This window comes from Mobula birostris, chromosome 1 (genome assembly GCF_030028105.1).
Source record: "Mobula birostris isolate sMobBir1 chromosome 1, sMobBir1.hap1, whole genome shotgun sequence".
NCBI classification, from domain to species: Eukaryota; Metazoa; Chordata; class Chondrichthyes; order Myliobatiformes; family Myliobatidae; genus Mobula; species Mobula birostris.
The window spans coordinates 209299191-209325169 of NC_092370.1; the positions used below are offsets into that span (position 1 = coordinate 209299191).

Genomic DNA, 25979 nt, shown 5'->3' on the forward strand with positions numbered 1-25979 from the left:
AGAATTGGATCAGCCCATGATTGAATGGCGAAGCAGACTCGATGCTCCTATATCTTATGGTCGTTCTTTCACTTTTCAATAAAGATAAAACTAACATTCAGAATTCCCCCTTTGTCACATGTTTGGGATTTAAGGGAAGACGAGATGCCGTATAACTTTGAGCACCCAATAAATGCTCCAACCACTGATTAGAATGAATGTTACTGCTCCCACAATGGGGTGCTGTTGAAAGGTCTTACAGTATTGATACATTTTTTGGATAAAGGTGTTTGAAAACTTAACCTTTAATACCTTTTCCAAAGTGCCTTTGATAAAATGATGGGCAGTTGTACCACAATTATATTGTAATTCAGAATCCCAAATCATGAGAAGTGTGAAACTGCTTGTTATCATTGAAAGGAACAGCAGGTTTGGAGTGGGTAGTTACTCTTTGAGAGATAAGCAGGTGGAAATTAATTGTCCAGCTCCTGTGGTACCCCCTAGTTATACCTTACTTCGAGTTTTGTGTTTCTGCTCCTCTAGCTATCTGTACCTAATTCACATCCCCCATTCATTCAGTCCCATCTCCCCCTTCACCCTTAAACCTCCCCTATAACCCACTCTAACCACCCCTCCTCTGCCTCCTCTTGCTCTCAGTCCTTCTTTCACTCTCTGCCTGCTCCCAGCCCCTCTTTCACCCCCCTCTGCCTCCCTGCCCCCTACCCCTGTCTCCCTCCCTCTCACTTTTCCTCCGTTCTCCCCCTCTCCTAATCTTTTCTCCAGATTGTACCACCACTGGCACTGAATGTTGCTATGACATACCCTAGATCAGGGGTCCCCAACCTTTTTTGCACTGCAGACCGGTTTAATATTGACAATATTCTTGCGGACCAGTCAACCCGGGGGGGGGGGGGGGGAATGGGGTGTGGGGGAGGGTTGCCAACGGACAAGAGTAGCAGTCAAATACGTTGTGTTTACCCAGAGAAAGACTACAATGACCATCAAAGTTGCTGGTGAACGCAGCAGGCCAGGCAGCACCTTTAGGAAGAGGTACAGTCGACGTTTCAGACCATGTCCTGACGAAGGGTCTCGGCCTGCAACGTCGACTGTACCTCTTCCTAGAGATGCTGCCTGGCCTGCTGCGTTCATCAGCAACTTTGATGTGTGTTGCTTGAATTTCCAGCATCTGCAGAATTCCTGTTGTCTACATTGACCATGAAGCCTTGTGCGGGCACCAGTGCGCATGTGCGTCGTGACCTGCCAATTTTTTTTCTCGGCAAATCCTTTTTGGCGATTCTGTTCGGGGGGGGTGGGGGGAAGGTGTTAATCATGACCGGAATGTCGGTGATAAGTGGTTAATACACTCAATTTCGTTTCTAAAAGGGTTTATCTAACGAATTTAATATTAAACACACAGCGCATATTTTCCTCGCATGAATATGGCGGTAAGTCAATTATCAGGGGAGGACAGGGGAGCTTGAAGTAAATGTTGAATGAACTTCCGGTAGAAGTGGTAGAGGCAGGTTCGATATTATCATTTAAAGAAAAATTGAATAAGTATATGGACAGGAAAGGAACGGAGGGTTATGGGCTGAGTGCAGGTCAGCAGGACTAGGTGAGAGTAGTGTTCGGCACGGACTAGAAGGGCAGAGATGGCCTGTTTCCATGCTGTAATTGTTATATGGTTATATAAGTAAGTCAGTAGTATCATAACATTTTAAGTAACGTTTGGATATTAAACACACAGCACATATTTTCCCCGTTTGAACATATAAAATCATTGCAACGCACCAATATCGCTGAATCATTGGGAGCCCTGGGCTCGTTTTCCTGCAACAAGACGGTCCCATCGAAGGGTAATGGGAGACAGCGATACTCTAAAGGGGTTCCTTATGTCCAGTCTATTCCGCAATTTAGTTTCGTTGCATTCATTGCAGAGATATGTTGGAAATGGAAGCAACGTTTTCAGTGCTTTCGTGGCTATCTCAGGATATTTAGCCTTGACTTTGATCCAGAATGCCGGCAGAGATGTTATGTCAAACATACTTTTCATCCCGCCGTCATTTGCAAGTTCGAGGAGTTGATCTTCTTCCCGCGCTGAAATGGATGACGCGTGGGTCATGACCTCGCATGCGTAATGGCTGATCAGTGGCCGTGACAGGGAATGAGGAAAGGTGCAGCTGACTCCTATCGCCAAATCATATCGTTTCCTCACAGCCCGATAGCACATGCTTTGTGGCCCAGTACCGGTCTGCGGCCCTAGATAGCCAACCAGTTTAGAGACAGAGGGAGCCAAGCCAAAGTATTTAACACCATTGCCATAATACATTCACGGTCAATCAGATAGAGCCAAAGAATATTTCAAAAATGTAAATGTGATGTTTGCAATATCTTAGTGACTTGCTCCGTTTCCTCACAGAGAATTCCCAAGACAAATTCATTGTGACATATGCTCTAAACTTTATACAAATCCTTCTTTATTATTAAAGTCCACAAATGCATATTAATAAGTTATTGAAGGTACAAAAATCCTTTGATACCACAAGAAGGTAGCTCCTTACACAACAGATAGTGTTACCAATAAGATGTAACCAAGTTTCTTCGCTCAACTCAAAGATTATATGCAACTGCAGTAAAGCTACAAAATAAAGTGGGAAGTTTAATTAGAACATCTAATGGTATCTAAAGAAAATGTCATGGTTAAGCAAACCTCTGGAAAATATGTGATTTTCCAAAGCATTCATATAATATTTTCTATTGAACATGTAACATAGAAAATTTTCAGAATATATTAGCCAGGGTTTTGAGATCAGTGTTAAAGAAATAGTGCTCATCGTTTATCAATATTATCATTTACTAAACCTGCTGGATTTTTGTAGGGTTCTGATCCTGGGTGGCATTTTCCAATAGAATTATTTGTTTAAAAGGTATTTTGTAAAACAAAGGATACCAACCAATTGTGATGCCCGACCTGTAAGCATGGCCAGCATCTTGATCTTGTAATTTCTTGGCTCAAAGTGAATGCATGAAGTCTGTGGCGTAGATGATAAATGATAAAATTCACTTCAATTCTCATTCCATTGTGCCAAATCCTCTGCTCTTCGTCATCAGGGATGCCTTCAGCCTGCAAGCAAGTGGTGAGTGTTGAAAATGTCAGGGACATTGAATGGGCCACATACACCTGCACATTAGGATTTCATGTATTTGGTAAGCATCATTCCTGCCATTTTATGTGAGAACTTTGAATTTTAATGACCTGTATTATTGAATGGAATAGTCCTTTCTTTGTAGATATTTCCAATGCAAGGTGGTGCTCTGGCAGTGCAGGATCACTGAGACTCTGGGAGTTCATGGTTGTTATGATTGGGAATCTTATAAGCTCTTAATATCAGTTTGTATTCCCAAGTTGATATTCTGAGTTATGATACCGTCTTGAAAATGTTTAGACTCATTCCATTTGAGGGATGATAGATTTGTAGTCTATCTGATGATTTGGAAGGCCATGAACTGATAGATCATGTCTCTCTAAGGAAGGAGAGAGCCATCACGTACTGCTGCACTATAAGTTCCAAAGTTGCACTCACTTTGGGTTTCTTTTGTTACCAAATTCCCATGGGACAGTGAAGCAGTTGTTAAATTGCTTTATTATTGTTACAGGTACTGAGGTACATTGAGAAACTTTGTTTTTGCATGGCATTCATGCAGATCATTTCATTGCATCAGTGCATTGAGGTAGTACAAGTTCAAGGTTAATTGTCATTCAACCATAATGAATACTATGAATATGGCCAAATGAAACAGCGTTTCTCTGGGGTCATGGTACCAACAGTCATACAGAGCACAAGGCATATTGTTTCCAGGCACATATAAGTCAGCAGTAAAATACAGTCACACAACAAATATCTAGTCCAAATCCCTGAGTCCATGAACGTTGCAGTTGTCTGCAGTCAAACACAATACAGTTTGTCTTCTGCCCAGTGAACACTGGGGGGCAGCACTGACCTCAGCATAGGCACTGCACCACTCTACCCCTGGCACTCCAGTGGATTGCCCAACTCCTATGCCTCCCTCTGGGCAGCTGCAGATAGGCGACACCATGGTTTGAGGCCTAGTCCTTGCCACAACCAAGGCCATGAAGCTTCCCCATCATCTGCCCACGCTGTTCAGCAATAAATCAATGAATTGGACTTGCTGCATTCCTCACCACCGATGTCTAACAAGATCTTGTGATCACAAGAAAAGCAACTAAGATGATCACTTGCTGTTAAACTGCCCACTTCCACGTACTGTCGCCTCTCTGCCACAGTCCGCACCAAGTCGACCTGCTTCAGTTTCTCCGCCAATGAACAACTTGCTGATGGGGTAGATCTGCAGTACCTTAGGTTCTTAATGTCCAGCAAGGTCCTACAATTGTTTAAAATACGTTTTAAAGAAAGACAATAGCACCTTTGGTTGACCCCCTAGAAGCAGCTGCATTCGGGTGCACTGCCATCTCACGGGAAGAGTGTGAAGAGTGAAAATGTTGCAGAGAAAGTGTAGTGCAGGCAGACAATAAGATGTAAGGATATAACAAGGCAGGTTGTGACTTGTTTCAATATTCAAGAAAAAGACGTGCATAACTGAATGTCAAAATTCACAGTTACTTGAGGTACATATTCGGGGTACCAGGGCGCAACGAGAGAAAGCACGAACGTAGTAAGAGAACTGGGATCCACGCTAGGATAAAAGCTACACCTTTGAAGCCCCACTTCCGAGCACCTTCCTTACAAACACCCAATCTACAATATAGCCAACAAGAACTTCTGAATATCAATACCAAGTGTACTAAGGGCTCTCAGCTCACTCTCACAGAACACATACCGTCAGAGATCACCATAACACCGGGGCGAGCCTGGACACTGCCCCAATAGGGAGCTGCTGTAGACAGCACAACAAGAGGACGCAGAAGTCTGGTAAGCGAGCCAGGATTCGTGCTAGTCTAAAAGCTACACTGATCAAGCCCCCATTTCTGAGAGTCTTCCTTGCAAACAGCTGATCAATCGCTAATAAATTGGATGAGATCAGACTGTGACTTAGCACACGAAGGAATTTACTCGACTGCTACGTAAGGATCTTCACTGAAACCTGGCCGGATCACAACATACCCGATGCAGCTACTGAGTTTGCGAGCCACACGGCCTGCCAGGCTGACAACCAAGGTTTCAGTGAGAAATTAGGCAGTGGCTTATGCAATCATGTTAACAATGGCTGGCGTACGAACTCTGTCATCATTGATAGTCACTGCTGTCCCAACCTGGAATATCTCATGCTAAAGTGCAGGCCTCTCTACCTGCTGAGAGAACTCACAGTTGTTAACATCGCAGCAATCTACATTCCACCACAAGCCAACACTAAGTTAGCATTTGCACAAATGCATGATATTATTAATAAGCAACTGTCTGCCTACCCTGACGACACCTTCATTGTAGTCAGTGAGTTCAACCAAACCAACCGTTAGACAGTATTCCCTAAATTTTACTGGAATGTGGAATGCCTCACAAGGGGCAAAAACACACTGGACCAGGTTAACACCAATATTGTGGACACATGCAGGGCTCATCTATGCCCTCACATGGGACTGTCTGATCATCTGTCTCTATTTCTAATTCCAGCCTACAGACCAGAGATAAGGAAGGCAAAACCAATTACTAAGTCAGTGACAGCATGGTCTGAGGAGCTGTCTCATAGCTTCAGGACTGCTTCGAGTGCGCAGACTGGAACCTGGAACTGACTTAGAGGAATACACCATCATGGTCATGCACTATGTCAAGTACTGTGTAGACAATGTCACCAGCAATAAAAACATCCGCGTATTCCCGAATCAGAAGACACGGATGAACAGCGAAATCCGGATCTGCCCAGGGCTCGGGGTGCTGCTTACAGATCCAGTGACGCTGCAGCATACAGCGAAGCCAGGCCAGACCTTAAAAGAGGCATTAAAACCGCCAAGTACAGATGCAAACAACAGAGACCCACTTCAGTAACGCCACCACCACTTGACGCATGTGGGAAGGAATTAGGTCTATCACTGACTATAAAGGAAAAATCTCCTGCCCTGCAAACAGTGACACTACACTAACTGACAAGCTAAATAACTTCTTCCCTCAGTCTGAGAGGGACAACAGTGAACAGTGGTGAAGGCCTTGACACCTGAGGAGGATATGGTGCTGAGATTGAGCATGAGGTGAGACATACTCTCCACTGTATCAACACATGATGAACAGCAGGACCAGACGGCGTACCCAGGTGGGTTCTCAGAGACTGCACTGGTCAGCTGGCAGAGGATTCTACTGAAATCTATAACTTCTCTCTGTCCTTTGCTGTGGTCCCTGCATGCCTCAAAACATCAACCATCGCACCATTCCCAAACCCAGTCGGTGGTGGTAGAAAGCCTCAGCAACAACAGACTGGTTGCACTCACCCCCATAGCTGCCAAATGCCTGGAGAGGCTAGTTATGTCCCACACAGAGTGCCATCACTGCTACTTGGGACCAGCACCACTTTGCCCATCAACCGAGGATGCCACCTTCATTGTCTCCAAATCGTACCGGAACACCTGCAACATAAGGACACCTATGCCTAATCTACTAAGTTCTGTCTTCAACACCATACTCCCCAACAAGTTAACCATTAAACTACACAGAATGGCACTCAATACATCAATTTGCAACTGGATTCTGGACTTCCTTCACAATTGCACCCATATAGTCAGACTGGGTAAGTACACATCAACCTCCCTGACCCTGAACACCAGTGCACTGCAGGGATGTGTACTGAGCCCAGTCCTTTACACTCTTTTCACCCAAGACTGTGCCCCTGTCATGTCACCAACTCCATCATCAAATTTGCAGACAACGCCACAGTAAATGGATTAATTACAAATAACAAAACAGCATACAGAGAAGAGGTGCAGAAACTGTCTGAATGGTGCAATAACCATAACATTTCACTCAACATCAAATAAAACAACTGTCGTTTTCAGTAAATCAGAAGGTATGAACAAACTCCACTGGTCATAAATGGTGAAGCAGTGGAGATGTTCTTCAGCATGAAGTTCTTGGGAGTGCACATCACAGAAGAACTCTCTTGGACCACCAAAACTTTGTTTATAATAGGGAAAGCTCAGCAGCACCTGTACTATCTTAGGAGTTTACAGAGAGCAAATCTGCCCCAAAAGTTGCTGGTAACCTTCGTTGTTGTATAACTGAGAGCATACTGACCTACTGTATGACAGTATAGTACACCAGCTGCAACAAGATCGACCAAAAAGCTCAGCACTCCACAGAATATCATTGGGACACAACAACCAGGTATAGAGACCATCTACAACTCACAGTGTCTGTGGCGGGGTCACAACATCGTGATGGACTCATCCCACTGCAGCAATCACCTGGTCAATCTCTCACCATCCAGCAGGGACACAGAAATATCTCTGCATGGACATCCAGACTGAAAAGCAGTTTTTTGCCAGGGCTGTTGTGCATCTGAACAATGCCCTATTTTAGAGTTGTTTGTTTTTTAATTTAAATAACTCAGACATTATTGAAAATCTCATCATTGTCTTTTTAGTAATTGAATTGCCAATTTGCTGCTTTGCACTGAATGAAGCAGCACTGCAATCTCATTGTCCTCACCCATGACAACAAAACTAGAACTAAGTAACTAATAGATGTTAAATCGCTGGATTAGAACTAGATCCAGACGCAGAATTTGAACAAACAAAGACAGATGAAGGATCAAATTCAAATATTTAAATATATTTGGGGTAAAAAGCTGGTCTGGCCTATAACTTATTCCAGACCTACCAATGTGGTTGGCTATTCTCAGAAATGGCCAAGCAAATCAAAGAACAGTTCAAAGAACATTAAACATTGGCTTTGCCATTGACCACCAATAATAGCTCCTTAATCTCTACAAAGATATTGTAACCACCATTCAAAAGTGAGATGGAGCATGGTGATGCTGCAGGTGTTAAATTATCAGATTGGTAAACCAGGGGACAGGGCTAATAATCCCATGAGTTCAGATTCGAAACTCATTGTGGCTGCTATGGAATTTAAATTCAGATTAATATCTAGAATTTGGGAAAAATATCAACCAGTTTTAGTAATAATGTCCAAAAAGAAACCTACCTAATTGTTGTAAAAACCCTCTGATGTCCTGATGAAGGGTCTCGGTGCAAAATGTCAACTGTTTACCCTTTTCCACAGATGCTGCCTGGCCTGCTGAGTTCCTCCAGCATTTTGTGTGTATTACTTTAATTTTCAGCATCTGCAGATTTTTTTTTGTTTGTAATCAGGTACTCTAATGTCTTTCAGGGAGACCTGTTTGGTCTGTCCAATGTGTGACTTTACCTGTATGATTGATTCCCAAGCACCCTCTGAAATGACCTGCAGGCCACTCAGTTGTATCACCAATGCTGTGTCAAAAGGAGAAAATGTGAAAAAAATGCTAGAAGGTTTGGAGTATTCAAGGAACTGACTCAGCAACACCTTCTCAGGGACATTTGGGGATGGACAATAAATTTTAGCCTTGCTTTTGATACCCAGATCCTTTGAATAATTAACAAAATCTTCTGTTCAATTTTACGTTTATTTTTCTTTACCATTGTTTGAGTAGTGTTGGGTAAGGCAGAATACAAGGTTCTTGTATTGCCTACAAACTGAATTGCGAAATATAGTCCAGAACACAAAGAAGAAATCCAAAAACCCATGGGACAGGGGAGTGAAACACAAACATCAGGTGTATATGAATAAAAACTATGAAGTTTGAAGAGGAATTCAAAAGTAGAATCTATTTTATTTAGCAAGTAGAGTATAAAAATCTTGGCACTATTCAGAGTTTTTAAGCTGTATTTTGTCTTTGGAATATTCTATTATTTAACACTTTCCCTCTTTGATTCTGTATTTCTGGAAAATGATAGCCTTTCACCTGATTTCCATTTTGGAAAACAGCTTTTCACTGGCTATGTAGAACAGTCCATGTTCCCAGCCTTCCCTGGTAATGCTCCACAACTCACCCTGCGCTACATCGATGGCTGCATTGGTGCTGCTTTATGCACCCATGCTGAGCTGTTCAATTTCATCAACTTTGCCTCCATCTTTCACCCTGCCCTTAAATTCACTTGGTTCATTTCTGGCACCCCTCTTCCCTTTCTTGATCTCTCTGTCTCCATCTCTGGAGACAAACTATCTATTGACATCTTTTATAAACCTACTGTTTCCCATGACTATCTTCACTATACTTTTTCCCACCCTGTCTCCTGTAAAATTGCTATTCCCTTTTCTCAGTTCCTTCATCTCCACCGCATCTTCCCTTTTCAGGACATCAGGGATGTCCTCTTTCTTGAAAGAATAGGGTTCCCCTTTCTCGATCATTGATGTTTTCCTCACCCACGTCTCCATTTCCCAGACATCTGCACCGACTCAATCTTTCCACTGCCTTAACAGGGATAGAGTTCCTCTTGTCCTCGCCTACCACTCCAGGAGCCTCCACATCCAACACATCATTGATCTGTAATTTCTGCTATCTTCAACAGGATCCTACCACCAAACTCATCTTTATCCACCCTTACTCCCACTCTCTGCTTTTGCAGGGATCGCACTCTCCATGATTCCCTTGTTCATTTGTCTCTCCCCACTAATCTCCCTCCTGGCACGTTTCCCTGCAAGCGACCTGCCCACTTACCTTCTCCCTTACCTCCATTCAAGGCCCCAGGCAGTCTTTCTATATGAGGCAACACTTCACATGTGAATCTGTTGGGGTCATCAATTGTGTCTGGTGCTCCCGATGTGACCTCCTCTACATTTGTGCATCCCAGTGTAAAAAGGGGAATCACTTCATCATGCGCTTCCGCAAAAAGCGGAGTTTCTCTGTGGCCAGCCATTTTAATCTCTATCCTCATTTCCATTCCAACATGTTGATCCATGGCCTCTTCTTGCCATGATGAGGTAATTCTCAGGGTGCAACACTTCACATTCCATATAGGGTAGCCTACAACCTGATGGTATGAACATTGATTTGTCCTTCTGGGAAATCTTTTTCCTCCTCTCCCATCCTTCTTCTGTCCCCCACTCTAGCCTCTTGCCTCTTCTCCTCACCCGCCTACCACCTCCCCCAGCACCCCTTATCCTTCACTTTCTCCCATGGTCCACTCTCCTCTCCTATCAGATTTCTTGTTCCCCAGCCCTTTACAATTCCCACCCACCTGGCTTCACTATCACCTTCTAGCTAGCCTCCTTCCCCTCACCCCACCTTTTTATTCTGGTGTCTTCCCCCTTCCTTTCCAGTCCTGAAGAAGGGTCTTGGCCCAAATCATCAACTGTTTATTTATTTCTATAGATGCTACCAAATGTGAAGTTGAATTTCCCATCACTATTCTAACTGCCAATGATTTCCTTGTAGTTGAATGCAGATAATATGTACCTTTTATATTGCAGGAGTTTGGCCTGAGGGATCAGATGGAACAGACATCAATGCCGTGTGCAGATCCAATGATAAAAAACTTCTATCTACAGGCGATGACTTTGGCAAAGTACATCTGTTTTCATGTCCATGTTCACAGGCCAGGGTATGACCTGAGTTATTCATGGTCCTTTTTTAATGTTTACCTGTCCTTTAAGACTTTCTCCGTCCTCTATAAAACTTTGCCACTGTTGTTTGAGTCTTATTCCATGACGCTCATGCACATAAGAAGTAGAAGCAGGAAGAGTAGGTTGCATAACTGCACCAATCCACTTCATCCAATAAGATCATGGCAAGTTGCTGACTTCACCCCTAAATTCCCCTCTGATTTCCAACAAGTTCTAAATTATTTCAGTCTCAGCCAAAAATATAGTCCCAGATTGAGCATCCCAGTCCTTGAAGTGGAGAGTTCCAAGTCTCCTCTGAGCAGAGAAGTTTTGCTTCCCCTTTGCCCTGAAGACCAACCACGTTCTGAGTGCCAAGCTGTATCAATAAGCAGCAGCTTGACGTATATTTTGCTGTTGTCTAGCTGCTCCAAACCAGTAAGATTGTGCCCACGGTCGAACCGTCCTCTAACGTGTGCTGTATTGATTTCGAAAGGGAACATACTGTATTAGATACACAGTATTTTTAAAAAATGAATAAGGATTACAAAACATGAATTACAGTGCTGTCTGTTAAAACAGGACCACCCCTGCCAGAGTTCACGGGGCCTCTATAGGATACCCCATCAGCATGGAACATATAGCTCAAATATACATGTACAGGCACCTCTCCACTGCTGACTAAGCTGATGGGTATGTAGTTCTAGCATTTGTGAGAAGGGTCACCAACTCCTCTGCAGTTGACCACACCTTCAGTAACTCAGCCACGTGCCGAGTCCCAGGTGAGACTCAGATCATCTGATGTAGAGAGATCCTGCCCCCGTTCATAGCTCTTGGTAATCAGGGACAGTTTACCTCTTAAAGATAAACCAGGTGCTCCAGGAAATGCATCACAGCCAAAACTGTAATTTTCTGGAGTACTTTGCTGGAAGTGTGAGTATTTAGGGGCAGTTCCACTCTGTAGTCTGTGAAACTTTAATTCTCTTCTCCATTGTACTTCTTTCTTTGTCTACTGCTTTTCCAAGTTGGCAGTTCTTTTCCAATATATGTTTGTGCATTTTACATTATTTCTGAAGAGCTATGGCTTCAAAAGTACTTTGAAACAGGGATTGGAGGTGGTTTTGAAATGAGCACTGTTGATTTAAAGAGAGATGTTGTAAAGGAGCAGGTCGTATGCTCTTTGTGCCCAAGGCCAAGAATTAATCAAATAGTTTGGTCTTTGTACCTTCTGAATGGACAGCAGTGAATAGTGATAAATGTGACAGATAGTGAGGAAAGATTTGACCATGGAGTGATTACTGGTGCCAGATTTGCTTATTTTAGTATCTCAGAAATTGCTGACCTCCTGGGATTTTCATGCACGGCATTCTCTAGAGTTTACAGAGAATGGTGCGATAAACCAGATACAGCCTGTAAGCCGCAGTTCTGTGGGCAAAAACGCCTTGTAATGAGCAAGGTCAGAAGACAGTGACCAAACTGGTTCAAGCTGACAGGAAGTAATTAAGATAACCACATGTTTCAGCAGTGATGTGCAGAAGGTCCTCTCTCAACACACAACACAGTGAACCTTGAAGTGGGTAGGCAACAACAGCAGAAGAGCATGTACACTATGTACGTGCACTCAGTGGCCACGTTTTTAAGTATAGGGAGTATCTAATAAGTATCTGCTGAGTGTAGATAACAAGAGTTTCTCAGATTGGTCAATGGAAAATGCTTAACACATACAGCGCAACTTTATGAAATAAACATAATGGCATTTTGCAGACTGCAGACAATTCTCACGTGAGCGAGGTCTTGTGACCTCCCATCGTATAATTAAGCCTTCAGGAATGTGTTCAGTTAGGGTTGGCATACCTTCTTGGAGCGACGTGTGGTGGATGTTGTTGTTGTGTGTGTTTGATGGAGAGATTTTCTGAATATATGAAGGACTGTCCTCAGGGTAGAATTATCAAAAGCTGTGTGCAACTTTAATTGAAATAAATCTGTTCAGGTCTGAAATAAGTTTGGTCTTGATCACAGCTTGTCCCTAAATGGTGATACACAACTGAGGTAACAAGTTCCTTTATCTGTATATCTGATACACAGTTCAAAGTAAATTTATTATCAAAGTACATATGTGTTACCACATACAATCCTGCGATTCATTTTCTTGCGGGCATACTCAATAAACCCAATATGGCACAACTGGGTGTACAACCAGTGTGTAAATACAAAAATAAAGAAGAAATATAAGCAATAAATGTTGAGAACATGAGATGAAGAGTCCTTGAAAGTGAGTCCATAGGTTGAGGGAACACTTCAGTGATGGTGCGATTGAAGTTGAAGTTATCCTCTTTGGTTCAAGAGCCCGATGACTGAGGGGTAATAACTGTTCCTGAACTTGATGATGTGACTCCTGAGGCTCCTGTACCTTCCTTCTGTCTGTTGGCAGCAGCGAGAAGAAAGCATCACCTGGGTGGTGGGGGTTGTTGACGATGGATGCTGCTTTCCTGCAACAATGCTCCGTGTAGATGTGCTCAGTGGTGGGGAGAGCTTTACCCGTGATGGATGGGCGGTAGGGTTTTCTGTTCAAAGGCATTGGTGTTTCCATACCAGGCGGTGATGTTGCCAGTCAATATGCTCTCCACCATGAATCTATAGGAGTTTACGAAGATTGGAATGACATCTAAAACTTTGACAAACTCTTGAGGAAGTAGGGGCGTGTGGTGCTTTCTTCGTAATTGCACATGCGTGCTTACAGTATGAAAATCAAACAGAAAAAAAAAGACTTTTTGTTTAATTTGCAGGCTCCAGGCCACACATACGGAGGACACAGCAGTCATGTGACCGGTGTGAGCTTCCTGTACGATGACAGTCAGCTAATCTCCACTGGTGGGAAGGATATGAGTGTCATGCAGTGGAAAGTCATTTAAATTGACCTTCTGTCCTGAAATTTACTTTTGGACTTCAGAGCAAATGTAACAAATACGGAATAATATTTGCCAGATGTTAAAACTGCAGCTAACAAAAAATAAGAGAAGTTCCTGCACTTTTACAGCCCTTGATTTGACATTTCTGCTAAATGTCAAAGATTTTACTTAAACCTCAGGAAAATCAAGCCTCTGCAAGGTTACTGGTGCATGGTGTGCTAATGACTGTATTCCAGAAAACAGAGTTGATCCTGCTGTCTCTGGGCTCCAATATATTTCTATGTAGTGAAGTGAGGGTATGCCTATGCTAATGTGCAGTATTGTTCATGCAGTTACTCCAACATAATGTCTGTGACTACAAACTTTCTTTTTAATTGGTGAGAATAAGCTGTAATAAATTGTTTACTATTGATACTGTATGCACTAAATTTCCTGTATAGACAAGTCTTTAGTAAACATACTGTATAATGTAAACACAAGAGGTTCTGCAGATGCTGGAATACTGTATAATGTGTCTTAAACCTATGTTGCATTTTGTATCTAATTGTTAATCTGTTACTAAAGCATGGGGAAGCTTGACATTCGGTTGTCACATTGGTGCAAGCTGCTATGTATTTTCTTCCCCCCACCCCCACCCCCATGTCCACACCTAAAAGGAGCCACAGTCAGATAAACACAATAATTTATTTGCAGAACCTATAACTCATGCACTCTAAGCTTGCAGAGACAGAGAGAACGAGCCTACACTTCTACGAGTGTGCAACGTCTACTCCTCCTCTGCCCTCACCCCATTCCCTCCCTAGGAGTATGCTGTGTGCATGGAAATTTCCCCATTGTAAACAAAGCTGACGGCTTGCAAGGAAAAATGCAGGCAGGGGTTTAAACAGAGCTGGCGAAACAGCTCACACTTTCAGCAAAATCAGAACATGCAGTTTACATTTGAAATGTATGTAGAGATTTTTTTTTAAATGAAACTTATTGGTACATTCTTTCAACACTAAAATTCAAAAGCCTGTTCTGTGAATCTTCATCAATAAATCAAAATTGCTGAAAGGTACCATTGTGAGTAGGTGTCTGCACTTTTCTAACCTACACAGGATAAATAATTTCAGTTTAAAGATTTATTGCTTGTGAATTTGCATATTTTGCAAATATATGCAAAAATAGCTATCGAACATACAGCAAGTTAATCAAATGAGCATCTTATTTACACCCTATATTGAACTTGTCAGAAAAAAGGCAGGAAGTGACCTCCACATAATGGAGATGATAACCACGTGAGGATGCAAGCAGAAGCCATTTGAGACAATATGCTCTCATATATTAGAGAGGATTGGATAGGAAGGGGGCTGTGGAAAAGAGAGGATAAAATTTCAGTGGTATTTCTCCAGACTCCATCGATGTAAATGAGCTTTAGGGATGTGATGCAGTGATTTACGCAGGTACGCCAGGGAGTGTCTTATCTTCCCCCGAAGGTATAATGGGAGGTCACGATAATCAGTCATAGAGCACTGCAGTACAGCCAAAGGACATTTTTCCCCATAAGTGCTTAATAAGAGTGTAGGATTAACAACATCAGAGGCAGTAAGGTAACGATATGGTTGCAAACATGATATTTCTTATTCAGTGACTAATGCAATCCTATTGTGATAGGAAGAATGGAAAGTCAATCAAGAGGTTTCATTCAGGGAATGGTCCCGGCCATGAGATCATATTACAAAGGAGCAAAGTAATCCAGGACATTCGAGAGAAGGTGAAGTTGGATTCAGCTGGTAGGTGCAAGGAATCAGGAGATACAAATTTTTTTTTTTTTATGAACAGCGACTGGTGGGCGCCATAATAGCTTAACAGCGCGACACAGCTACACCCTGGGTCATCGGAGTTCAGAGTTCAATTCTGGAGTCCTCTGCAAGGAGTCTCTGAACGTCCTTCCCTTGGAATGCGGGGACTTTCCCCGGGTGTTCTGGTTTCCTCCCACAGTCCAAAGACGTGCCAGGTAGGTTAATTGGTCATTGTAAATTTGCTGTGATTAGGTTAGGGGTAAATCGGGATTGTTGGGGGTTGCTGGGGTGATATGACTCAAAGGTCCTGAGGGGCCTTCTCTGCACTCCAGATAATCAACAGCACTGTTTTCACTTCTATATCGGCGCAACCCCACACCTGCAAACGCTCATTTAATATTCTACACCTCATTTGTAAATTTTTTTACTTTTAAAAGTATTTTTTCTAACAGCGTTCTAACTGCATTCCCTTCCTCTACTCTCTGCAAATTTTAAATCCAAAATTCTACCCCCCTGTGTCAAGACTCACCTGAAGTTTAACACTCCTGTGCTCACAGGTTTAAAATGCTGGGTAAATTCTGCCTCATTTTGAAAAATTGTAAACATATTTTCAAATCCCTCCTTAATCCCTTCTTTCCATCGTTCTGTAATGTCATTAAACCCTTCAACACGCTGAACCATCCACATTTTCCAATGTTATCCCTTTGGGTTTCCCTGAGGTTCACTGTTGTATCCCTGATATCTGGAATCCCCTCCCTAAATGCCACTTCCATTTCCATGTCTTTCCTTTAAAACATGCCTCAATGACCAAATGCTTACCCCAATATCTGAGTGACTTCTGAGAAGCACTATGGGACATTCTGTCTATTGACAGTATTGCTTTTGACACTGCTGAAGAATACAAGGCCATGCTTGATACCAGAAGCAAAGGAGACTGGTAAATGGATCGGCACATGGGCAAAATTAGTCGATGGAGAGCTGGAAAGAGAGAAAACTTGGAGTAAAGGAGGATAGGGAAAGAGAAGCATTAGAGATTGGAGATCTTAAAGCCTCCACTAAACCCACTAGGAAAACCTTGAATATTACAGTGCATTTACTTTGAAACCACAGGTCCGCTGTCTTTGATTTTCCTTTATACGTGCTGTTGGGTGAAATTTGCAATTATTTGGGCCATTCAGCTTTTGCAACAATACAATAAGTGATCTATTATATACTCTTAACTGAAAGCTGAACGTTCCAATGCTTGGTAAATAAAAACAATGTTTGCTACTCTGTTTCTAATAGTAACAATTTTAACTTGCTGATGTAAGACGGCCGTAAGTTATGCTCAGATGGAGATTGTAAATTATTTTGATTTAGCGTCCACTTGATGAAGGAGGGTGAAGTTAGGACAATATTACTGAGCTGGTTTCGTAGGTAAAAGAGCTGAATGGAACACCTGGGACCAACGTGAAAAAATGTGAACATATGGCAATGCAGACACTACGATGTTAGAAACTGCATGGTATGAACAGATGGACAGAGACCAAACACTTCCAAGGGACAGTCCAACTTAATGTCTGAGGTTCAGAAACAAAGGAGATTGTCACTTTACTAGCAGCAGCTCCCAAAGAGCTAAAGTGTTTAAGACATCAAGAAATTTTTAGAAAACATCAGGGAAGAATGGCCTTATTGAGGAGACTTCTGAATGTAGATGGGTACGTGTGATAAAGTTTTAGTGAAATGTTTTCCATTTATCTAGATATTCGGTTGGCTAAATCCAGAATATTAGTGGAATCATGATTTTAATCGTGGTGTTAAAAGGAATGGAAAAGACAAGGCTTCCTGGAATTCTGCACTTCACTCCCACGCATCTCCCATCATCAAACTTGTGACTGTGCATTTTTGACATGTACAACCTTTCTCTATAACATCAGATGAAGGTGTCATGATCACACTGTGTTTGCCATCATCTTCACTGAAAAACCTTACAAATGTATCCCCCCCCCCCAGCATAACTGTAATAGGTTGCCTCCTGCCGCAGCCTTCCTCGTCCCTTCATGATAAATCAATGAGATTTCAATATATACTTTACTGAAAGCCAAATGCCTACTGATTAAAAATATTTGATTCTCTAGTTCCAGCTTCAGATGGTAGACACCGGAGAAATTATAAACCAATATGTAAAATTTCTGTGAATTTTGCTTTCTCAAATTACTCTGAAATAAGATGAACTGAGCAAAGTTTAGTTTGTAATGTAAGATCAAAATATCTAAAGTTGTGGAAATAATCCAGGTTCAGTTTGATTTGGACTGTATTCCCGAAAGCCTTCACCTTCAGGAATCAATTAGTTTGTCCATTAAATGAAAGACAAACACCTGTTTAATGATTTCCTCAATCTGAACGTGCCAGTTCACTGACCTGGCAAATATGAACACACTAAAAGCAGAGACTTATCTTCATGAAATTGTAAAATTAAATTAAATTAAATTAAAACCAAAGCATTAACTCAGTAGGTAAATTGTTATTTCTGGCTTTTGCCAATGTTTAAACGTGTCTAGCATATTTTAAAATAATCTGTGATGCACTAAATTATTTACAATTTACACCATATTAGTGTTTCAAGCATTTCTGAAAAACAAGTATTTTTAACAAATTATTTATATTTTACAACAGTTTGTTCATATTATGATTTTGGTTTTTATAATTTATTATGAATTATATCACTGAAATAAAGGTTAACCCGAAAATGATGTTGAAAATGGTGTCTTTTCTTCTTAAAGTTCTCTAATTAGGGTTCATATATTTTAATTGCGAAATTTAAGGAGTAAGCAAGAGAAGATCTTCTGTAGATTTTTAAAAATTTAATTTCTTTCTTTTTTTCTCATTCACACTTAAAGAGGTGGGGATGTCAGACAGAATAGTGGAATGTTCCTCTTGCGGGATGTGGGAAAGCAGGGAGACCTCCAGAGTTTCTGATGACCGCACCTGCATGAGGTGCATCCCGCTGCAGTCTCTTACAGACCAGGCTAAGGAACTGGAGCTGAAGCTGGATGAACACTGGACATTCGGAAGGCTGCAGGCTGGATTGGCAGATGATACTCCCAAGATGCATGACTCAAGTAACTGGGTGGCCATCAGGATGGGGAAAGGGGAATTCAATGTTAGGGGACCAGACAGGAGGTTCTGTTGGCGAGAAAGAGATTTCTGGATGATATGTTGCCTCCTGAGTACCAGGGTCGGGAGCACCTTGGATCAAGACCACAGCACTCTTAAATGGGAGGGTGAGCAGCCAGAGATCATGTTCCATGTAGGTATCAATGACACAGGTAGGAATGGTGATGAAATCCTGCAAAGCAAGTTTAGGGAGTTAGGAGCTACGTTAAAGGACAGAACCACTAGGGTTGTGTTCTCAGGGTTGCTACCCATGCCAAGTACTAGTTAGGCTAGAAATAGGAAGATCGTACAGTTTAACACATGGCTAAGGAGTTGGTGCCAGTCCGCAAGAATATTGTCAATATTAAACTGGTCCCGCAGTGCAAAAAAGGTTGGGGACCCCAATCACCAAATCATCAGCAAAATTTAGAAGAGCAAATTTGCAGAGAGATCACAGAATGTTGTAAGAAGTAGGTGATATGAATTTTCCACATATTGACCAGGATAGAGTTTGTCAAAAGTGTTCAGGAAAGTTTCCTTAATCAATACATAGAGATTGCTCATTGGTGGAGAAACTAAAGGAGCTGGACTTGGTGAGGATCATGCTGCTGCTTGATAAGGGAGGTGTCGGAGGAGTTGGTGCACAAAGGCAGTGGGCAGTTTAACAGCGAGTGATCATCTTAGTCACTTCTCTTGTGATTCAAGACCCTGCTGGACATTGGTAAGGTGGAATACTGCAGGCCTGATCCACGAATCTATTGGCAGGTGGCAGGGGAGCTGCGTGGCTTTGGTCGCAGCAAGGGCTGGGCCCCAAGCCGCAGTGTCGCCTGTTTACAGCTGCCTGAGGGAGAGGTGTTGGAGACGGTGCGTTCCACTGGAGGTGGTGTGTCCAAGCTGGTGTCAGAGCTGCCCCCACTCTTCACTCACCAGAAGACAATCTGTATTGTGTTTGACTGCAGACTGCTGCGACAATCATGGACTCAGTGTCTTGGAATATATGCTTTTCGTGTGACTGTATTTTCCTGATATCTTATATGTGCTTTCTGTCTTATTTGTGTCATATATGCCTCTGTGTTTTGCATCTGTATTTGCTCACAAGCTGGACACAGAGTCCATAGAAGTGAGGCAACACATCAGTAAGGTCTGACCCTATACAGATTACAAAGGAGGAGGTGTTTGCTGTCTTGATGCAAGTTAGGGTGGATAAATCCCCAGTTTTTGACAAGGTGTTCTTTTAGACCTTGTGCGAGGCTAATGCAGAAATTGCAGGGGCCCTAGCATTCCAACAGGCTGCATCACTGTCTGGTAGGGGGGGGTGGTGGGGGGGCTACTGCACAGGACCAAAAGAAGTTGCAGAGGGTTGTAAATTTAGTCGGCTCCCATCTCGGGTACTAGCCTACAAAATACCTAGGATAACTTCAGGATGAGGTGTCTCAGAAAGGCAGCGTCCGTTATTAAGGACCCCCAGCACCCAGGGCATGCCCTTTTCTCACTGTTACCACCGGGTAGAAGGTACAGAAGCCTGAAGGCACACACTCAGTGGTTCAGGAACAGTTTCTTCCCCTCTGCCATCCGATTCCTAAACAGATGTTGAACCCGTGAACACTACCTCACTTTATTAGTAGATATTATTTCTGTTTTTGCATGATTTTTGATCTATTCAATATACATAGACTGTAATTGATTTATTTATTTGTTTGTTTGTTTGTTTTTCTTCCTCTATATTATGTGTTGCAGTGAATGCTGCTGCTCAGTTAACAAATTTCACGACACAGGCCGGTGATAATAAACCTGATTCTGATTCTTCTGAGGTTTGAAATGTCCTCAGCAAAAGGTACTGGAGGATTGGAGGATAGCTGATGTTGTTCCATTTCTAAGCAAAGACTCTAAGAATAAATTGGGGAATTATAGCCCAGTGAGCCTGATGTCAGTAGTGGGTAAAGTATTGGAAGGTATTCCAATGGACCAGATATATAAGTATTTGGATAGATGGGGACCGATTAGTGAGAGTCAGCATGGCTTTCTGCATGGTAGGTCATCCCTAACCAATCTTATAGAGTTTTTTGAAGAAGTTCCCAGGAAAGCTGGTCAAAACATGGCAGTGGATGTTGCCTACATGGACTTTAGCAAGGCCTTTGACAAGGTCCCACATGGGAGGTTGGTCAAGAAGGTTCCATTGCTTGGCATTCAGGATGAGATAGTAAATTGGATTAGACATTGGCTTTGTGGGAGAAACCAGAGAGTGGTAGTGGATGGTTGCCTCTCTGACTGCAGGCCTTTGACTAGTAGTGTGCCACAGCAATTGGCGCTGAGTCTGTTGTTGTTTGTCATCTATATCAACCGTCTGGATGATGATGTGGTTAACTGGATCAAGATGATACCAAGGTTAGGGGCATAGTGGACAGCGAGGAAGACTATCAAAGTTTGCAGTGGGATCTGGACCAGCTGGAAAAATGAGCTGAAAAACAGCAGGTAGAATTTAATGCAGACAAGCATAAGGCATTGCATTTCAGGAGGACAAACCAGGATAGGTCTTAAACTGTGAATGGTAGAACACTGAGGAGTGTGGAAGTACAGAGGAATCTGCTGAAGTTGTATAAGACATTGGTGAAGCCCAATTTGTAGTATTGCGTGCAGTTCTGGTTCTCCTACCTACAGAAATAAGATTGAAAGAGTACAGATAAAATTTACAAGGATGCTGCCAGGATTTGAGCGCTGGAGTTATAGGGAAAGGTTGAATAGTTCAGGACTTTATTCCTTACTAGAGTGTAGGAGAATGAGGGGAGATTTGATAGAGGTATATAAAACTATGAGAGGAGTAGGTAGGGTAAATGCAAGCAGGCTTTTTCACCAAGGTTGGGTGAGGCTAGAACTAGAGGCGATGCGTTAAAAATGAAAGTAAAACGTTTAAGCGAACATGAGATGGAACTTCTTCACTTAGAGGGTGGTGAGAGTTTGGAACAAGTTGCCACCAGAGCTGTCTGGGCAGTACCTGGATGGAGGGGTATAACCATATAACCATATAACAATTACAGCACAGAAACAGGCCATCTCGGCCCTTCTAGTCCGTGCCGAACTCTTACCCTTTCCTAGTCCCACCGACCTGCACTCAGCCCATAACCCTCCATTCCTTTCCTGTCCATATATCTATCCAATTTAACTTTAAATGACAGTATAGAACCTGCCTCAACCACTTCTGCTGGAAGCTTATTCCACACAGCTACCATTCTCTGAGTAAAGAAGTTCCCCCTCATGTTATCTCTAAACTTTTGTCCTCTAACTCTCAACCCAAGTCCTCTTGTTTGAATCTTCCCCACTCTCAATGGAAAAAGTCTAACCACGTCAACTCTATCAATCCCCTCATAATTTTAAATACCTCTGTCAAGTCCCCCCTCAGCCTTCTACACTCCAAAGAATAAAGATCTAACTTGTTCAACCTTTCTCTGTAACTTAGGAGATGAAACCCAGGCAACATTTTAGTAAACCTCCTCTGTACTCTCTCAGTTTTATTGACATCTTTCCTATAATTCGGTGACCAGAACTGTACACAATACTCCAGATTTGGCCTTACTAATGCCTTATACAAATTCAACATTACATCCCAACTCCTATACTCAATGCTCTGATTAATAAAGGCCAGCATACCAAAAGCTTTCTTCACCACCCTATCCACATGAGATTCCATCTTCAGGGAACTATGCACCATTATTCCTAGCTCCCCCTGTTCTACAGCATTCTTTAATTCCCTACCATTCACCATGTATGTCCTATTTTGATTAGTTCTACCAAAATGTAGCACCTCACATTTTTTTGTATTAAATTCCATCTGCCATCTTTCAGCCCACTCTTCTAACTGTTAAATCTCTCTGCAAGGTTTGAAAACCTACCTCATCATCCACAATGCCACCTATCTTAGTATTATCTGCATACTTACTAATCCAATTTACCATCCCATCATCCAGATTATTAATATATATTACAAACAACATTGGTACGGAAGTCAACAGTTTGGATACAGGTCGATGGGATTAGGCAGATTAATCATTTGGCACAGACTGGCTGGGCAAAGGGTCTGTTTCTGTGCTGTGCTACCCTATGAGGGAATTACTCTAGACAGTCCACAGGTTGAAAATTTTAGAATCAGAACTACCTCTTCAAAAGTGCCATTTCCCAAATATCTCTTATAATAAAACCATGAGATATAGGAGCAGAATTAGACCATTTTGCCCATCAAGTCTGCTCCCCCATGGCTGATCCAATTTTCCTTTCAGCCCCAATCTCCTGCCTTCTCCCCACATCCCTTCATGCCCTGATCAATCAAGACTCTATCAACCTCTGCCTTAAATTTACATAAAGACTTGGCCTTCACAGCTACCTGTGGCAAAGAATTTCACAGACTCACCACCCTCTAGCTAAAGAAATTCTTCTTCCTCTCTGTTCTGAAATGATGCCCCTCTATTCTGAGGCCGTGTCTTCTGGTCTTAGACTCTCCCACCATAGGAAACATTCTCTCCACATCCACTCTATCAAGGCCTTTCGCCATTTGATAGGTTTCAATGAGGTCACCCTCATTTGTCTGAATTCCAGTGAATGCGGGCCCAGAGCTATCAAACGCTCTTCATATGACAAGCCATTCAATCCTGGAATCATTTTTGTGAATCTCCTTTGAACCGTCTCCAGTTTCAGCACATCCTTTTCTAAGATAATGTGCCCAGACCGGCTCACAATACTCCAAGTGAGGCCTCATCAGTGCTTTATAAAGTCTCAACATTACATCCTTGCTTTTATACTCTGATCCTCTTGAAAATAATGCTAACATTGCATCTGGCTTCCTCACCACAGACTCACCCTGCAAATTAGACTTTAGCGAATCCTGCACAAGGACTCCCAAGTTCCTTTTGCACCTCAGTTTTTTGTATTTTCTCTCTATTTAGAAAATAGTCAAACCTTTCATTTCTTCTATCAATTGTACATGACCATACATTTCCCTTCACTATATTCTATCTGCCATTTCTTTGCCCATTCTCCTAATCTGTTTAAGTCCTTCTGTGGTCTCTCTACTACTTCAAAACTACCTGCCCCTCCATCTATCTTCATATCAGCTGCAAACTTAGCAATAAAGCCATCAATTACATCATCCAAATCATTGACATGTAATGTAAAAATAATCGGTCCAACAACGACCCCTATGGAACACCGCTAGTCACTGGCAGTCAGTCAGAGAAAGCTCCATTTATTCCAACTCTTTGTTTCCTGCCAATCAGTCATTGCTTTATTCATGCTACCTACTTGATAGGGAGAGACAATTGCCCTAATCTTTGTTTCCTTAGAAATGTAATTACAATTCTGAGATGGAATCGTATTTCCTGCTATGTTCTGTTACATTGACACAGTCACATTATCATGTTCTCTATTTGTTCTTCCTAAAGCTCATAGAGGGAGGGTAATCTATTGCATTTGGTTCTCTAATATTCTCCAGTGCCCATTCTTCAAATAAAGAAGTCTCATAAATGAACAATGTGAATTAAACAAGCCTGTTTGCTGAGACATAATTAGTTGGGAAGTAGTTTGCAAGAACATCCCATTAATATTATTTTGTGTTATTTGTGTCTTGTGCTTCTTGTTTTGGACCTTATTTTACTGTGATAGTATTACAATAGAAAAAAATTGATGTTTACTATAAATTGACATTTCATTGTGAATTATTAATCGTATATCACACATCAAAAACTCTATTTCTACCACACTGGACACTTAGCAATATGGTTACTGACAGAACCGCTCTACGATAGATGCCTTTGATTCTGTCATACACCTAGCCCCAAAACATGGTCATTTAGGTCAGAATGCTGTTTCTGGATTTCAGTTTGGCATTCAACACTATTGTCCCATAGATCTTGCTAAACAAACTCCTACTCCTCAGTTTAAACACACCACTGTGCAACTGGATGTTGGACTTCCTAACCAACAGACCTCAGATCGTCAGGATGCACAAATACTCCTCCCTCCCCATCATCCTGAACACGGGTGCCCCCCAGGACTGTGTGCTGAGCCCACTGCTGTACACCCTCCTCACACATGACTGCATAGCCAAACATCCGAATAATCACATTCTCAACTTCGTCAATGACACAGCAGTGAAGGGGCTCACCACCAACAATGATCCGAGAAAAGGTGGAAGAGCTCGAAGCCTGATTCCAGGCAAATAATCTCTTCCTCAATGTCAACAAGACAAAAAGGTTGGCTATCGACTTCAGGAGAACTTGCTACTCTCACACGCCTCATCGACAGCATAGCAATGGAATCTGCCAGCAGTTTCAAACTCCTGGGAGTGCACATCTCGCACAGCCTCTCATGGTCCCAGAACACATTCTACACAATCAGGAAAGCTCACCAATGCTTCTACACTCTGAGGAGGCTGAAGGCAGCTGGGCTATGTACATCAATACTCCATTCCTTCTACAGACATGCAGTAAGGAGCATCCTAACATGCTGCATCACTGCGTGGTATGGAAAATGCATTGCCGCAGACTGGAAGGCTCTACAATGGGTAGTCAAAACTGACCACTGGCACCAGCCTACCCACCATCAAGGGCATACATAACAAAAGATACCAGACAAAGGCAAACACTATTATGAAGGATCCCACTAATCCTGCTCATGGACTGATTTTCCCATTCCCATCAGGGAGGAGGCTATGTAGTATCCATGCCAGGACCACCAGTCAAAAACAGTTCCTTTCCCCAAGCAGTAAGTCTGATCAGTACCTTCACCCATTAACGTACCCCTCCCCCACCACCACTACTTTATCATTTCCTGTCAGGCTCACCTTATGCACAGACACTCCCGTGCATAGTGTCATTTTATGGGCAAAACACTTAATCCATACATAGAAGTGATCCTATAAATTGAGTGGAAAAGCAAATTGTGCAGAGGATACAGGGAGTCTGTAGAGAGATATAGATAGGTTAAGTGAATGGGCAAGGGTCTGGCAGATGGAGTACAATGTTGGTAAATGTGAGGTCATCCACTTTGGAAGGAGAAATGGAAGGTCTGGTTATTATTTAAATGGTAAAAGATTGTGGCATGCTGATATGCAGAAGGACTTGGGAGTGTTGTGCACAAATCACTAAAGGTTGGTTTGCAGGTGCAGCAGGCTGTCAAGAAGGCAACTGGAATGTTGGCTTTCGTTGATAGAGGGATTGAATTTAAGAGCAGGGTGGTTATGCTGCAACTGTACAGGGTACTGGTGAGGCCACATCTGAAGTATTTCATGCAGTTCTGGTCTCCTTACTTGAGGAAGGATAAATTGGCTTTGGAGGTGGTGTAGAGAAGGTTCACCAGGTTGATTCCAGAGATGAGGGAAGAGATTATGAGAAGGGATTGAGTTGCCTACTTGCTGGAATTCAGAAGAATGAGAGAAGATTTTTTAGAAACATATAAAATTATGAAAGGGATAGATAAAATAGAGGCAGGAAAGTTGTTTCCACTGGTAGGTGAGACTAGAACTAGAGGACATAGTCTCAACTTTCAGGGGAGTAGATTTAGGAAGGAGATGAGGAGGAACT

General features: G+C 42.4%; 1 protein-coding gene across 9 annotated transcripts in view; it reads left to right on the forward strand.

Moving 5' to 3' along the window:
- Positions 1–17900, forward strand: part of eml1 (EMAP like 1) — a 231638-nt gene extending 213738 nt beyond the window's left edge. For 8 of the 9 annotated variants that reach the window (XM_072270357.1, XM_072270332.1, XM_072270348.1 and 5 more), the window contains 3 exons: positions 3091–3186; positions 10458–10588; positions 13373–17900. In XM_072270357.1, the coding sequence (XP_072126458.1) occupies positions 3091–3186; positions 10458–10588; positions 13373–13498 (353 nt within the window). In that variant the 3' untranslated portion in view covers positions 13499–17900. The remainder of the gene's footprint in view (positions 1–3090; positions 3187–10457; positions 10589–13372) is intronic. The other variant, XR_011887510.1, reaches the window with a different exon arrangement.
- Positions 17901–25979: the final 8079 nt, after the last annotated feature.